This window comes from Ammospiza nelsoni, chromosome Z, assembly GCF_027579445.1.
Source record: "Ammospiza nelsoni isolate bAmmNel1 chromosome Z, bAmmNel1.pri, whole genome shotgun sequence".
In the NCBI taxonomy this organism is placed as follows: domain Eukaryota; kingdom Metazoa; phylum Chordata; class Aves; order Passeriformes; family Passerellidae; genus Ammospiza; species Ammospiza nelsoni.
In genome coordinates, this window is record NC_080669.1 from 49268206 (window position 1) to 49286213 (window position 18008).

The window sequence follows — 18008 nt, forward strand, 5'->3', positions numbered from 1 at the left end:
TCAATAAATGTTTACCTTAAGTTTGTTTTAATTACAAAATTGGACAGAACTAACCATTAGCTTTTAATAGCTTAAGAGCAGCTAAACTATGTTAGGTTGGATTTTACAATATATTATAAATTTATCTATAGTGAAAACACTAAGAAATCATGACACTAAAAAACTATAATTTCTTCTTGAATTTTGCTCTGTGCAAAAATTCCTGTCAGGAATCCAAGACAGGATTTCTTCTCTCGCTAGAACTAGAAAATTAATTTTAAGATGTGCAGTTTTTTTCCACATCTAGTCACTAGAAGTATTTATCAGAAGTAAACAAAAAATCCCCAACTTAATGTCAGGTTCTAGTCTATGAACAAAGAATCCTGAAATAACAGTGTAATGAGATGTTTCTGAAAGAAGTCTAGATATTAACATTCCTACAACAGCCCTTACATGCAGTAAGCTAAGCTATGCTGCACCTGGAATAAGAAATAAGCAGGCAATGAACAGTCTAAAAACATTCGTTTCTCTCCATTCTACAGCAAGGAAATCCAACTTAGCCACACTTGCAACACAAGCAGAAAAGAGAAGAAAGCAGAAAGGAAGAACTAACGTTATTCATGCTTGTTAGTAAAATAAGTTTAGAAAGGCCCAAAAGCAATCCACAACCAGGCTATCTAGTTAGTTCCCCCAGTTCCTTGATACTCTCTGTACAATTTTTCTGTTGCAATCTTTATCTAAAATCTCCCTGCAATGGAGTTCTGACAGTCAGACTACTCTTAGAGAACTCATGTAAATATTTTAATGGAGAATATTAAGTAGTTTAACTGCTTAGCTTGAGTTTCTACTGTTATCTAACAGAGTACTTTATTTACAAAGTCATGCAACAATTAAGTTATAGTTTCCTGTCTTCCTGCACCACCAGTTTTCTTCAGTTTAAATAAATGGATCTTTTCTATACACGGTCCTCGGGAACAATATCTATAGTCTTCAGAACCATTACAAGAGCTACAATTTAAAGGGGGGTGGGCAAAAAAAAAAAAAATAAGAAGCCCCTTAGACCAGCAGCACAAGCACAGCTCTCCAAACAACAGAAGCTGAGAGAGCCAGAGCACAAAGTTGCTTTGGGATCCAGAGACACTGCTAGTGAGGCAGGAGTTTGTGTACTGCTTTACAAGCGGGCACAGCAGCAGTCTCCTTACCAGGGGCATGGAGAAGAATGAGGAAAATGAGGAGGAAGGCTCCAGATGGGACATAATTTTCAATCTCTGCAATCTCCAGAATGCAAGCCTATTCATGACCTGCATATTTTCCTTTTCACATTCCACAAACACCCTCAAATCAATTAATGGATTCTTGAAGAGCTGAAATTCAGTAGTTTCCTTTGCAAAATAATTTTCAGCTTGTGATAAGGACTGTTTATGCCACTCACAAGTAACTAATTAGACCAATTGATGCTGACTAAACAAGGTAAGAATTAAGCCAAATTGCATGGGGCCACTTAGGCACTCTTTCTGAGGCAGAGATAGGTAGAAACAGCACCTTGCATGGTCTTTGATGCTAATCATAGTGGTCAGTGGGATTTAAGGGTCATACAACAACACTGGTAGAAATACCAGCAGATTCAGAAGACTGACAGACTGAAACTCCTCACTTTGTCCTGACATGAAAGCATAAGACTGTCTGTAAATCAACATCCTCTGTTCTAAAGTTTGATTAGATCAATTTAGTGGATGTAATAAAATCCTTCAGCAGCACTGACAAGTGTCATCATGCACAGATAATGCAGTATGAAGGAAGTGAGAATAGAGGGATGGCACTAGGACATGAAGATATGTAAATCATTGAAATAATAACAGTGGCAATCCTACATAATCTTAGATTCTATAAAATACAGCAGAGTTCAATAAACAACGTAAACACAGTATTTTCTGATTTGACATTCGGTGTGATTTTGCATGCTCCATCAAGTCTCATCACTGCTTAGACAAGAATTTCTGTTCTGATGGCTGTATTTCACAGCTATGGAGCAAAGTGGCAAAGCTGTGGCTTTTGACTATAGACTGATGAGAATTCTGGAACCTAGAAAATAATAGAAGAAATACAAAATCATAGAATCAAGTCACCATGTGTTTCCATTGAGATAAATTGCAATTATATGGTAACCAGTGATACTATTTAAAAATTAGCCTAACTGCTGTTTTTCTAATCATCTTTGACTATGAGAGACAACACTAAAATAATACTAGTCATAATTTTGTTATTGTTAATACTAGATGTCTTGGCAATTTGCTAACAGCAGAAAACCCAAGGAATACATATCCTCCTTGTTTATTACTCCACATTTGGAATTAGCCTTAAAGATATGTCTGTACTAAAATGGGGTTTCCTCATTTGGCACCGCAGTGTTGACCAACTTCTCTTTGCTTTTTAATAGCTTTAATTCATCTCCTTATTGGCTCTAAATTTCCATTTTGCTTCCCTGTAGACCTTCATACAGAAACAATCACACCTCCTCACTACTTCTCACCCAATCAACCACATCCACTCCATCTTTTTCCACATCTCCAGGTTATTAATTTTGACATGCTTTCTCCATGTGAAAAAGCTTTTTCTTTAAGTGGGCCTGGCACTTGTCACACCTTTAATTTCCAGCTTAAAACCCACAAACAACATATTTGACATTAAGAATTCATCAGTTAACAGACAGTTTCAAGAGCTTTTCACTTAACCCTCAAAAATAAATACCCTGAAACAAACCACTAGACTACCACATGTTAACTGCAGATACCCCAAACCTGAATTCATGCTTCCACCAGAACCAGTGGAAGTATCAGAACTGATATAAGAAGGGGCTGAATAGACATGCATTTCATCACCAGGACTTCATCTTCAAACAATTTGCAATCCCAACCAGAGTGCTACAGTTGCATGTTAAGTTTCAAAGGAAAAAATAATCACTGTTCCAGCTCAGAAGATGAGAACTGGATCATTTTGTTTGTATCAAGGAACTGAATTAGACTCCTAGAAAGGTAAACAAGTTAATTTTATATTCAGAAATAACAAATCAATTTGAATCATCCATTGAGCACTACAGGAACTATAAAGACTCTTTAATTCACTTTCAGCATGTTATTACTATGCCAGCAAGTTTCTCCCTTCTGATAACTTACAGCCGAGTAAACACTATTGAATTTTGGATGCAGTGGTTGAACCTATATTGACCTCTAATGGGGAATCCCAGGTCTGTTTCCCTGATTGTTCACAGCACACTTACGCCAAACACTCTGAGACATCCAAATATCATTCCTGACAGGTAATGCAGTTTTCTCACAGGATCACTGAAGGTATTCCTAAGATGGCTCCAAATCCTGTCTCTCCCAATGACATGCTTTGCACTGTCAGGCAACCTCCCACTGTAGTGAGATGCAAAATAATGATAAGGGGCAAAATCCATTTTTAAATATACTAGTATGAACACACACCAAGCATGGAGCAAAGAGTGCTCTGCACAGTCCACTACAGCAGCTGACAAGGGAAAAGTTAGGTTTGCATAGTAAGCATCAGTCAAGGAAGCACTTATGTGAAGTACTATGCCACGGGGATGAACCTCAACAGGCAGAGAAGGGCAGTCACACCTGGACTAAGCTGTTCATTCCACAGATAAGCAGCTCGTGAGGAGAGAGCAGTCAATACTGTCTACTTGACTTGAGCAAGGCTTTTGACACCATCACTCATGTCCTTATTGACAGATTCAAGAAGTGTAGACTGAATGAGTGGACAGTGAGGTTGATTGAGAACTGGCTGAAAATCAGATCTCAGAGGGTCAAAATTATTGGCAAAGTTGGAGGCCTGTCCCTAGTGGTGTCCCCTAAGGTTCAATACTGGGCTCTAAATGTTTAACTTGTTCATCCTTGACCTGTAAAAAGGGGCAGATTTCTCCTCAGCAAATTCAGTTATGATACTATGCTGGGAGGAATGACTGACACCTCTAAGTTCTGTGCAACCCTTCAGAATGACCTTGACAGGATGGAAAGACAGGTAGAGAAGAACAATCTGAAATTCAGCAAGGGCAAATGCAAGGTCCTGCACTTGGGGAGGAACGACCCCAGGCATCGGCACAGGCTCGGCCTGACCCACTGGGGAGCAGTACTGTGGAGAAGGACCTGAGTGTTCCAGTGGACAACAAGCTGCCCATGAGCCAGCAGCGTGTCTGGGTAGCCAAAAAGGGGGGCATTAGGAAGAGCATTGCCATGCAATGGAAAAGCAGGTTATGGAAGGTGATCCTGCCCTTGTACTCAGCCCTGGTGAGGCCTCTCCTAGAGTGCTGTGTCCAGTTCTGGGCTCCTCATGGCAACAGAAACATGGAGCTCCAGGGGTGGGTTCAGCAGAGGCCACAGAGATGATGAAGGGTCTGGAGCATCTCTCTTATGATGAAAGGCTGAGGGAGCTGGGGCTGTTCAACATCAAGAAGAAACAACTGAGAGGGCATCTCATCGGTGTATACAAGTACTGGAAGTAAGGGTCTAAAGAAAATGGACCGGTGGTGGACCATCTTCTCAGAGGTCCCAAGCAATTTGACAAGAGGCAGTGGGCAGACACTGATGCACAGGAAATTCCACCTGGACATGAGGAAGAACTTCTTTATTGTGCAGTGACTGAGCACTGGAACAGATTGCCCAGAGAGGGTGTGGAGTCTCCCTCACTGGGGATACTCAAGAGCTGTCTGGACACAATCCTGTGCCATGTGCTCTGGGATGACACTGCTTGAGCAGGGAGCTTGACTCACAACATGACCCACTGTAGTCCCTTCCTATTTTACCCATTATGTGATTCTGCGAAGACAACAGTTCTGGAAACACGAAACGACATCAGTACTAGCCACAGGTATTGCTACTGAAATAATGTAAAGAAACATTTTTTCACTGACAGCTCATGTACTTCCTTTGATTATGCTGGTGGAGGCTGGTAAAGACAAAGTGTTATGTGTTGTATTGGAATTAGATTAGCAACCACTTTGCAAACAGCACTTCAAAATTTAGCTTATGCTTCTGAAAGGCACTTATGATGACCTTAGTTCCAACCCCAAGATAGCAGGTGGGCGTCAGGGCTTCACTCAGATGAAAATAATTTTTTAAAAATCAGGTCTCAGAACACTGCTTAGCATTTTGACAAACTGAGCAAAAAAAAAAAAAAAAAAAGGATAGCACACAGTTGGTGCAGAAGTTTTGGCTCCAACTGCCTACTTTAGAAGCCTATACTTACCAGCTCAATAAAAATATTCAATAATAAATGCATGCTACTACAGTTAAGAAGCATCTAAACAAAGAGCAAGAACCAGTGTTTTTAAGAGCTAGTTATCTTAGCATGATTTTTTTTTTAATTAACAATTTTCCTTACATAGTACCTGAATGAACTGGTAGGGTTCCATACCTTCAAAACCTATGTATGAAACGAGAACTAGAAAAGCCTCCCTCACCCCCGCCTGTGCATATCAGAACAGATATTAAATGTATCAGACCAAGCCCCAGTGTTTCTGTACCCATGATATAAATAGTGGCCAAAACCTAGCAGGCCTCATTAGCTACTTACAGAATGCTTCATTGCAAAATCAGTTTTAAAGAAGGCTGCATTTAAAAACATTTTATAGCTGTATGCTAAACATGGTATAGTCTTCTCAAACCAGAGCACTTAGGTGGTCCCATGGTTATGTCCAAAAGAGGCTTAGCTGAAGCATCAAATACTGGTCAATATAGCAGAAACTGCTATTTCTCACTCACTAACAAGTTTTGTGTTTACAAACAGACTGGTTAATACAGTAAATAGAATGCCATGAGCAGGAAGTACTCATACCATAATTAATTGCAAAATCTTTTCCAATGTTACAAGCAAATGAAGAGTAACAGTTCTTCAGGAAGATGAACAGTACAGATATAAGAAAAAATAATCTATGTTTTCCTGAATAAGCAAATTCTTGGGTTTTACAAAAACATTAACCAGTGGCAGAAGTACAAAGACAAAAAGACAAACATGATGGTGAAGCAGAAGGCAACGTTTGCAAGATTTAGATGTGAATTCCATCTGTAAAGGCTGACTTAGCACAAGTGATTTGAGGAGGACCATGTCCATCTCTGAGTACTCAAGATCAGCAGTATTCTTTATATGTTGGATTTGCGGTTGTTACTAAGGAGAAGAAAAGGACTCTTTAAATATATTTTAATGCCAAGTAAAATTGTTCTTTGTAAAGAACAGTTATAGAAGAGGTAGATTGTCTTTCTCTGTCTAAGAACTTCACTCAGAATAATATTAATTCTCCAGTTCTGCTAACAATAAAAGTGGCATATTTGAAAAGGACCCTATAATACTCATCATTCCATTCCAGTAACAGAAAAAGCTACATTCCAGTAGCTTTTTCTGCAGTCTGATTTTAAAAACTGTAATTAATGTGGACAAAAGAGGAAGCTTTGTTGTTGTTTTTAATTTCTATGTCATATTTTAGCTGAACAAATGCATGAGCCTCAGTAAAAGCTACTTCAGATCTTAAGTAGCCTATTAAGATCCATTGTAAGAGACATGGGCAGCATTTACATTCAGATATGAGGTTATCTTAGGGATTGTAGTGCTCAGTGCTCGTTTCACAAAATTCAGCCAAAATGGACCATTCTTTAATCATGTACTTCAGCACCAGTATCTTTTTTATGAAAACTTCTCAAAGATCCTTTATAGTTTTACTATCATATGTAGCCAGACATACTATCTGAGCTCTGCAGTACTTCTGAGAACCATGAGTACCTATGACTCCAATCAGCAGGACACCATCTATTCCCAAGCACTGCTAATTGTTTCCTAGTAAAAATCAGCTCCTCCACGTGTCTAGATGAAGAAAAGGGACTTACACTCAAATGTTGAAAAAGCACTTGGAAATCAGTATCCAGAAGCTGAAATTAAGTTAAATCCAACAGAAGTGTTCCTGTCTAATTGCAGGTTAACTCTTTTAGTCACACACAGTCAGTGAAAAACCCCCAAGTAGTGCAAAAGCAAGGGTTAAAGCAAATTATCTGAATATGCACTTAGGACCCCAATTTACTGCATACAGCCAATTGACAAGATAAACACAGCACATATTATTGCATATGCTTATTTCTGTTAGCATGAGAAGTAACGTAAGATACCTGCCATGGCTGTGTACTCCACATTAAGTCAGTGGAGAAAACAGGCTTTTTTCCTATATCACACAGTATATTCTTTCAGAATTATGGACTAGCAGTCTGTTGGAAATGAACAGGCCTAAGAAGTAGGCTTAAGAATTGTGAGAATACATGTCAAAGACTATTTATTTCATCAACACTTCATTGTAAAGTGTTGACCATTTAAAGCTTATTCTTCAGTTTTCAAAACTCTGCGAAGATATCATATGTCCTGTTACAAGAAGAGATTCAAGATTAATCGTGGATCCATACAGCATACTATTTACACAATAAGTAATTTCAAAGCACTTTAAAAACCCAAATTCTATACCCAGCAATATAACCTATTATCATTTGGGTTTAGTGAGTTTTTTTGTTTGGGTTTGGCTGTGGTGTTATTTTGTTTTACCACAAAAATACACTATTCAAAGGGGAAAAATAATACCATTTCTCAATAAGCTGAGATTCAACCTAGTGGACAGTCACAAAAAACCTTTCCAGACCTGAGCTTCAAAACTGAGGAGCAAAGTTAAACAGGAGTAGGTCTGAGTTCAGACCTTTTTAAACATTTCCCACCAGAGTAAACAGACACCACTGTAGTAAAAAGTAGGTCTCTCCCACCTGTAGTCGCCCTTCCCTTGTGCACACCCCTCCATTTGCAGTCAGCTAGGTCACAGTACTGACGTAGCTCACTGCACAAACATTGGTGCTGTAGTAGACAAATGGAGGAAGCAGTGCTTGCTTTCTGTGGTTCCCACCATTTGGTGGCAAGATCTGTGAAAATTAAATAATCAGGATGTTTGAAAAGAGCACAACCACAAACATCAACAAAACAGTGCCAGTGAATCATCTGCATGTATGTGGAGGAAGAAGAAAAACCTGAGAGGAGCTATGTATTTCAACTTCTCCCCTCTCATTACAGAAAACGAGCAATGATCGTTACTTAAAAACCAGAAATCATGACTAGTTACTGGAAAGGTCAATATAGGTTTGTATCTGGCAATCCAACATCATCTATTGCATGTTTAAACAGTATTTTCCTAGACAAATTTTTTAACGATGACTGGGATTCATCACTACTTGCCACCAAAAAAGTGTATCAGAGCACAGTCTGTTGCCAGAAGCATGATTGTGATGCAGTCCCAGAAAATCAATATAATATTGAAACACAGTTCAATTATTTCACCAAATGGAGCAATGCCACTACCAGGACTCTGTGTAGATAAAACAGAGCTCAACACTGCATAGTGCGAGGACCAGGTAGAATAAACCCACAGCTCCCTCTAGCCTCTTCTCCCCTCTAGTATTTCTGTCCTGAACACAATACTAATTTTGGTGGATCTCACATGGCTGAGCCTTGGGAAATATAAAAACTTGAAACAGAATAGTAAAAGAAGTCTACTATCAAAACTGGATATAAAGCAGATTATGAAAAAGGTTTTTCATAATGCAATGCTTTCATCACCCATTACACCTTAAGACTGAATATATCTGAAAAAGCCTTGCAGGAAGAACAGCACAAACCCCTGAACTAGAAAGCATGTTCTTTGAAATTTTTTTTTACAGAAAGCTTTCACCTAAGTGGGGCTTTTAAATAGGGCATTTATATACATGTTTCATGGTATCGTTAAATTAGAAGAAAAAAAATAGAAGAGGTGGAGTCTGGGGGGGGGGGTTTTCACTTTAAATAATACAGAATACTTAGTTTCTTTGTTCACTGTCACAGTTAACTGTTACTAACACTATTACCACACACACAGGGAAGCCTGAGAGTTTTCTCCAGTGCAAAACTGTCTCAGATAGGAAGTGCACACTGGAAAAACACAGGCACATGTACACATACTCATTCAATGTCCATTTGAGGCCTAGTCGCAGCCTGCCTGGGTATGAACACACCGGACTGGTTTCCTGGCTAAGCACCTCTTAACTTTTAACCTCTGGACTAGCAGAGACCTTGGTCCTTGGTAATTATTTTAGGCCTCAACAACTTCCAAATTAGAGACATCTAAAGGAGACGAAGAACAAGGTTCTAGTCTAGCTGAAGTGTCTGCATTGTTTATATGGTTTGGAATACCTTGGAAAACCATAGCTTCAACTAAAACAATGTCCAAGGCACTTATACTAATGAGAACCTACCAGTAAATTAGTGTTACATCATATGATAATGCTCTTCACTGAAGTACACTAGTGCATAGACACAGATTTGAAAGGCAATGATTTAAAGTGATTAACTAAGAGCCTTTAATCAAATTACAGTTTTATGATACAATCATAAACCTTAAATGTTTTGCAACAAAAATTCCCATAAATGTGATATCTAAATTCAACTTAAAATTTTTACTAATTAGCAGGCAGAAATACTCTGCTCAGCTCTAGTTAAATGTCATTGCCTTCCCTGATTAGAAGGGCTGACTTGTTACAGAATTATAAGCCACTGCAATTTCTGTGGCTCCAAGACTGTGTACTTCCTTAGATACTGGCTCAACATCTAGTTGAGTCCTGCAAAGATAATGGTAACTGAGGTAGAGCAAACACTGTTTTGGAAAAAGAAACCGCAAGAACACATATAACACACACACACATCTGATGCTTGCCTTGAGAGTAAAAATAATGAGAATAAATACTGAGAATAAAAATGAGAATAATACTGATAATAAAAATAATCCCAACATAATGAATCAGAAGGACTTAAATGTTTATTTTCAGCAGAAGTAGGATTTGTCCAAAAGGGTTGGCCTATGAAATCTTGATAATGCACGGAAATACCAAAACAGATCAATTGCAACCTTAATTCATTACAAATACCTTCACTAAATCAGCAATCATCACCTCATGATGCTCAGGGCACACATTTATGTTTTACCAGGCCAGAAGATCTGGCCTGGTTCAGATTTCTTATGCTTGTTTTGAAGTCAAAGTGACTGTGACAGAATATAATTTAAGCATGGTAGAAGTCTACACATATTGCTCTCTGAAAAGTAGTTTATTAACCATTTCAGGCTGACTTACACGCAGTCTGTTTTGGTATTTATACATTACTAATTCTTTACAGAAAACCAAGTTTTGTCATCTGTAAAACTTGTTTTACTCTCCATTCTGCTACAGAAGACAGCATAAACTACTTTGCTGCCATTGCTCTCATATAATAAGCACCTCATTTTACCCCTGAGACAGCAAAATGGTCAGGACTTGCAGTAACACTGAACTACTACCAAGAAGCTACGCCTTCCACTCTACTACTTCAAGCATCTCTGTGGAGCACAGCTGATAGAAGTATTGCTAAAACAAAGTCTGGGGGAAGCTACCATTAAGTCTTGTGGAAGGAAAACAGGTCAAAGAATTTGAGTCTGGACAAATTCAATAATACTTCTGGGTCCCAACAGCTTTACAGTGTTCATGTGTTGTTACCCAGATAGAGAAAGCAAACTGAAACATTTCAGGACAAGACTGTAGTTTGTCCTGTTTAAAGAAATGTGTTTGACTAACTGCACATACTTCAAATAGAGTAAGATCTAGGAGTGGATCAGCCAGTTGCAGACTACCAAAAATTAAAATACTTTTTTCTAGGCAAGTGCAGCACTAAAAAGTATACCCTAAAAGACTAATCTTTCTCAATATTCTCCAGTCAGCTTAAGAACCCTAGTATTCTAATTCTGCCATCTCACACTGACACATATCATAACTACCTTTATGAGGATAACATACTAAATATAGGCCAACAAAACTGAAGATCAAGTCTTTATAAAGATACTTTGACTAACATGACATGACAGAGATGAGCACATCTTCCAGAAGCTTTTACCTTGTAATTCCTTATAATTCAGCATGAACGATGGGAAAAGCAAGTAGCAAATTTAGATATTTGTCCACCGCTGTCATGTAAAGGCCATCATGTGAAGTAGTTATGGAGAAACTATGCATCAATAAATCAGGAATTAATACTAGATATTATGTTTAATAGGACATCAATTTCTGCATCTCTCCAGAATTCACAGCTGTGCAGCTTCCCCATTGTATTTGTAAAGAAGTGTATTAATTCCAGCCTTAACAACAACTGCATCCCTGTCTCTACTTTCCCTGCTCATAGATCGAAGTACAAGCTGTACCAATAACAAGAAAAATATAGTAACAGTTCCAACTTGAAACACAGTACTTACCTGGTCAATGCATACAACACCCTAGGCTGCCAATATAAATCCTGGGTATGCTTTAGAGCTGTTATTTGAGGATTTTTAATGCAATCAGACTTCTGATTGCATTGAAGAAGACAGTGCAATACTAGCAATGAACACATGAATACATGTAATGAACTAGGACAGAACACAAAATCCATGTTTTTCTGTTGAAGAATACTATATTCTATGTAGTCAATCCAACAAAAGGCTGTCCACAATGGTTATATCACTCAACAGTAACTATTGATAAGAACTTGTTTTATGCAACAGGAAGGAGGAACTGGGAGAAGTGAGACAGACTGGCAGATAGAGAAACAAGAAAGGACATTCTGTGTGTCTGGCCTATATAATCCACAGGGCTTGATACATTTACCTTCTGTGAGACGAAAGACACACACAAATATACAAGATACAGCAATAAGAAAGTGTCCTGAACTACTCTACATTTCTCTAGTTTCAAGTTTCCCCAAAAATGTTTAACAGCAGCACTGGCCCAAAGCCCAGTTACTCACCAGTTGGTTTCCACAACACACCCAAGGGATAATTACCTGGCTTGCCTGATGGTACTGTATGTGCCAAACATTGCACAGCAGAACAATGAATTCTTCATTATATGTAATCAGACTGAGAAAGCTCCTGCTGGTTTGGCAAGCCAACTTCCCCCTCCCGAAGTTTTCTGTGTTCTAACCATCGAAATAGGTGCGATCTCCACCAGTCAGGTACTACAAAATCAGTCTACAAGCTCACACAGCATACCAGCACCCATTAAACACTGAATATAAGACACAGACCATCACGTGACCCAGGTACATTGAATTACCAATGATCTTGCAATTTGCTTATAGAATGCTCAATTTTTAGACCTTGGTAGAGTATAGAGTATCAACTGTTGAATTAAAAGCCCAGTGCATCCTGGTGTAGAAATACTCTGAAATCCATGGGTACTTGCATTTAGAAATTAATTCAAAACAGCTACCAAATCAAGACCTCTGCTCTGAACAGTAACAGATGTCTGTCTTACCAACAGTTGCACTAAGTAGGTGCTGGCCCTGGCCTGGGTGTGCTCACTCAGATTTAGAGAGATACGGGCTTATCAGTAACATATTCCTACATTTCAGGGTTTGTCCTTCTTGTAAGAAGATGGTCTGCAAAGGAATTCTATATTGCAATACCTCAAAGCATACTGTCTAAAATGTGTTTAAAATATTCGCTAGCAAATTTAGTGTTCTTGACCTTAATGTGCCAAGATACCACTCAAGTCATCACACCAACAACTGTGTTTTTTAAGATTATGTCAGCTCTCAACAAATAGGGATTTGTAGTGTTTATTAAGAAGCTATGACAGTAAAACACTAGGAGAGCTGGAGTTCTGGAGACAAAATGTTTGCTCCTCTTCAACAGTTCAGTGGATTTGTAATATGATTAAGCTTAATCCAAACATCTACAAACACAGTATTGATTTTAAATCAATGAGAAGGCTTCCATTATTTTAATTTTACATAATCCTGTGTGTGATTAGCAATTTTACGTGTATACCCTCAAAAAATTATCGTATCATTTAGACTTTTGGCAGAAACATCACTTTCTTGGATACATAGACAGCTGCAAGTTTGGGCTTATTCTGCTCAAATATTTTTAATGGAAGGGAAGACAACAGAAAAATAAAAACTGGCCTAAGTAGCAAGGAGTCATTCCTTCCTACATCTTGACCTGTGACCCCAAATGATAGCACAGAGACAAGGATGCAGCTGTTATCACCACACACGCAAGGAAGTCAATAAATTGAAGAATTCAAATGTCCTAAACAGCTAGAGGAGACATCTGTAACTCCCATAGTAATATGCCAATTTCACATCCAAATTCCTAAGTGACCAAAATACAAAAGAACATGATTTGTAACTTTTGTAGACTGCCTCCACCTTGCAGTTTGCCAGATCATACCAGGTTTCTGTTGCTTTGGAACATGGATGAGTTTCCATTCCACTTTCAGACAAGCCCGGTAGGATGGATTATTTTTTCAAATCACTATACAAATTCCTAAGGATATGACTGTGGAAAGTTTTCACACGTATCTATGTCACATTTTTATCTAATAATTTGTATGAAATCTGACTAATTTTACAGATTTCATTCCTTCTAATTTCCTTAAGCTCTCAAGTGGATTCCCCAGTTTACTAGGGAACCTGCTGTGAGGCAGACTTCCTCAGAGCCTTCAATTTACTGAGAAATTCCCACGTAGTTCGACATTCTCTGAAGACTCCAGAAGAGTAGAAGCGAGCCTTCCTTGTTCTGGAATTTCACCCTAGCGCACTGAGTTTAAAGCACCCGTTTTCAAGACTGAACATCGCCTAACAACCCGAGAGAGGTCTTCACAGTGAGGAACTGGGAGCCGAGACGGCTCTTCCAGAATTCCGATGTGGCTACGGCGGAGACAAACCTCTGCAGATCGTGGTGCGCCCCTCACGGATCGCACGGCTCTCCCCTCACGGGGCTGATGCATGGCACCGACTGCAGCAGGATTCCTGCTACTGGCGCACTCGCCAGTGAGACCCCTCGACTCCGTGCGCATCCAGCAGCGCCCGCAGCTCCGCGGGCGGCCGCTCCCACCCCCAGCCCCGGCACCAGCCCGGCGGCCCCCGCGACATCCTTACCCCATGGCGGCCGGCAGCGCCTGGCACCGGTGGTGCCGCGTCCCCGGGGCGCTCCTCGCCGCGCCGGCAGCTCCGCAGCCCCGTGGCGGCGGGGCCGCTGCTCTGGGCTCGCCGCAACCGCCGGGGGCCGAGCGGGGCCGCCCGCGCCCTAGGGAGCGCCCCCCGCGGGCCAGGCTCCCATGGCCACCGGCCCCGCCAAGCTCCCGCAGGCAGCGGCTCCGGCCCCCGGGAGGGCGGCAGCGGTGGCTTCGGGGACGGACGAGTCCCCTCCTGCAGGCGAACAGGGAGGCGCTCGCCTTCTTCGCGAGAGACTGGCGGTGGCTGCGGCGCTTCTCGCCGGGACGTGCGCGGCCGCTGAGGGCTCCGTGTGCCTCAGAGGCGGAGCGGGATGGGGCAGGCGGTGCGCACAGAGCTCCACGCCGACGCTCCCCCTAGCACCGCCGCCAGCAGCGTGGCGGGCACGGATGCATTTTCCCGAGAAGGCAGAGCGAGCCGTGGCACCGGCGCTGGCATCGGACTCCCGGCGAGAGGCCGCTACCGACGAGCTGCGGCCGCGCGTCGCCCGCGGGCACCGGGGCGCCGCGTTCCCCCGATCCGCCCGCCCGCCCACCCCCGGCTGCGGAGATGCGGGGCACCGCTCCTCCTTCCCGCGGTGGCGGGCCCGCTCCTCGCCGTCACGCCTTCTTCTGCAGCGAGCGGGCGGGCATCGTCCTGGGGCGCGGCGGATCGGTCACTGACAGCGGGCGGCGGGAGGGGCTGCCGCCGTCGAGCCCGCGCTGTTCTGCGGCGGGGCCGTGGGCTCAGCCCCGCCGGTGGAACGGAGGGAGGGAGCGATGGCCGCCTCAGGCGGTGCCCGGCTGCTCCGGCGCCTCCGAGCCGCCGCTTGTGCCTGCTCGCATCCCCCGCCTCCGCCTCACACCTCCGCCACCGCCCGCTCGTCCCCTCGCGGCGGGCTGGCGCAGCCGCCGCGCGGAGCCCGCACCTCCGTCCCGCTCCTCCTTCCCGGGGAACGGGGAGGGGAGGGGAGGGAAGGGGCGAGAAGAGCGGAGAGGAGCCGCGCCCTGCCCTACAGCCCCGCGCCGCACGCGGCCACCGTGCTCATGCCCGCGGCGGCACCTGCCCGCTCTGCCTCCATCCTCCGCCCGGGGAGCTTTAAATAGAACACGTCACCGCGCTCCCCTACGCACCGACGTCACGCCCCGCTCCCGGCGCTGACGTCACCGGGGTGCGGAGGATGATGTCAGAGTAGTCCACGCCGCCGGAAGCTCTTCTATAATAGGGAACGGCGGCGGGGGGGAGAGTGGAGCGGGGAGGGCTCGGGGTGCTGGCGGCGCCCGGGCCGCCTCCTCCCGCCCCCGGCCCCTGCGGCGCCGTCTCCACGGCAACGCCGCGCCCGGCGGCTCGGCGGGGAGAGCCAGTGTCGCGGAGTCACGGGCGAAGGCGGTGCGGAGCCCTCTCCGGAACGTGGCTACTGCAACTTCCCAGCCCTCTGCCTTGCGAAACACAGGCCCGCGTCCCCATGCTCTACAGACACTCTGCAGACACTTAACACAGACAGCGTTACCGGAAAAACGGGGAAGAAACACGGCAGCCGTTCTAAAATTGTCCCCCCAAAAACCTACATCCCCGCACATCCACGCTAGTATACTATCGAAAGAGCCAGCACTGTAGGCTGGATAGACCTGCAATATTAGGCTGAGTTCTTCAGCTGTGCCATGCAAACAGCAAGCTTCTAATCCAGCACAGTTCACAGTTACCCGAGCTCCAGCATCATGTACTATCTTGCAGGGATATACCTCATCTTAAGTTCTGCAAATACTTCCATTAACTCCCTGAGATTCCCTTAATTTGTAAACACTAGGTTTAACTACACCAGTACACTGCCAGTGGCATTGGGACGCCCCAGGTGGAACATGCTCCTTGCTAGGATGTCTTTCAGTATATTCATGGCATTTTCTGCTTAAGTGAGGTTGTAGCTACCAGAGGCATATTAAACTACAATGAGCATAAGAGGAAGATATTGATACTATACTAGATACCAATCGCCACATAAAAATTGAAGAAGCCCAGAATATTGACAGTGTGTGTTACACAATTTTACAGCATGATAAAACCAACCATGTTAGAACTGTTGCTTTAACAAAGGGTTGTTTGTCCTCTCATAGAACCTCTATTACTTGTGACCAAGTGTATCCCATGAAGAGGCTGGAATAAAAGACAGCTAAAGCATTCACCTAACAATCTGATCTTCCTAGAGTCAGGATGCACGTTTCCAAAATTTATTTTAATTTACAGGTGCATGTTTTACAGACTTGTTTCAACATTTTGAGCTCTAAAAGTAATCAGCTATGGGAAAAGCAAGGATGATAAATTAAATATCAAGGCAAACCTACCCCAATCACAATCACAGGAAACCCAGCATGAATCATTACTATGGGAGTAGCAGCAAGGCATACTGCCTTACGAGGCAGAAAAGAACAGCTTCCTCAGTTGCCCATTTCTCATTTCCCACACACCACCTCATAAGCTACAGTAAAGGCACTGAAAAAAAAAAGAGCTAAAAAAACTTTAGTCTGAGTGACAACAGTCTACGGTTTGTTGTGTGCAGCGCTGAGAACCTGCATAGTTATGATGAGGCTGCATTACATTGCAGGACTGCAATTGCTGTGGTTGGGCTTCACCTGCTAGCTCTGAAATAGGAAGTTCTATGTATTTTCTGCTAAAAATCAAACTATGTGTGCAGGCTTCTATCAAAAAGTGGAGGTACTCTCTGGTGTTGGAGTGGGGGGAAGATGGAGATCCACAACTATTCCTTCTTCTATATGATTAGAGTGAAAAAGATCAAAATTAATGCCAACTAGGCAAGCATAAACAATGAGTAGCTTGTATGTACGTATTCACTGATGTCAAGTAGCTGGGAGTCTATATTCATTAGCTTCTAAAAGTCTGAAATGATACTCTGGCATGACCTGCAGTAATGGCAGGTCAACAGCAAGGAAATTAAGGCTTTAGTTTCATATGAGTAACTGTTGCATCAGTTTTGTTCTTTCAGCTCAAGCTTACACACTAATGCAAATGCTTCAGTATTTCATTATGCTCATAGTATTTTGTTTAGATATCACAAAGATGATTCCATCTGTCTCTGCCTTTCAACTTGTTCATATATTTGTCTTGCATGAAGTATACTTTTCTACAGCATGGATACAAACTCAGAAATCCCCAAGAATGAAGATAAAAGAAAAAAATATAAAAGTAGACAAATACACACTGAACCCTGCGGTGAAGAATAGTGTGTTCACCTGAGAATCAGAGGTGTGAACAGAATCATGGACACAAAAACGTGGAATATCAATAATGTCTTTATTGACTTGTGAAATAAATGAGGTGTATATTTCATGCCCTTCTGTAAATAATCAAATATGAGTACTGGTATGGATAAGATCCTGGGTAGGGGGACAGAACTGTAGGGACAAAGAAACCTTTACTTCAAGTAAATCTGATTTATTTTTCATTCTTAATTCTTCATTTAAACAATTTTTATTTATTATTATATTTAAGTGCAGAAAGTCCACCTAATTGATTACTTCTCTTCCATATTTATTGTTACATTGCCTCCAGTTCTGACAGGTTTCTCTAAGATTTAAACTTTGTCTCAATTAAACCCTTTTACAATCTTGATTAGTTTCCAGGTTGATTTTGTCAAGTTAACATTATTTGTCTTGTGGAATAAGCCTCTGTTTATACTTGCCAACCTTACTGAAATCCCTTTTCTGTCTTGCCATTCCCCAAATTAATATATGATACAAAAACATGGTGATCTATGTCAGCTAAGGCAGAACTGTACATACAGATACAAAGTAAGCAAGCCAGGTGATTAATCATAGATATTAACAGGAGAAATACACAAACACCTCATCTTGAAGACTAAAGTGATATAAAATGGAGAATTTTAACAGTGATGACAAGACTTTTAGCTCTAAATTAATTGCTTTGGGGTTCTTCCCCTGGTATTTTAG

At 42.1% G+C, this 18008-nt stretch overlaps 1 protein-coding gene across 1 annotated transcript in view; it reads right to left on the reverse strand.

The window, feature by feature from the left end:
* Nucleotides 1-14315, reverse strand: part of HOMER1 (homer scaffold protein 1) — an 87940-nt gene extending 73625 nt beyond the window's left edge. Inside the window, exon 1 of the mRNA XM_059491979.1 lies at nucleotides 13993-14315. Within this exon, the coding sequence (XP_059347962.1) occupies nucleotides 13993-13997 (5 nt within the window). The 5' untranslated portion in view covers nucleotides 13998-14315. The remainder of the gene's footprint in view (nucleotides 1-13992) is intronic.
* Nucleotides 14316-18008: the final 3693 nt, after the last annotated feature.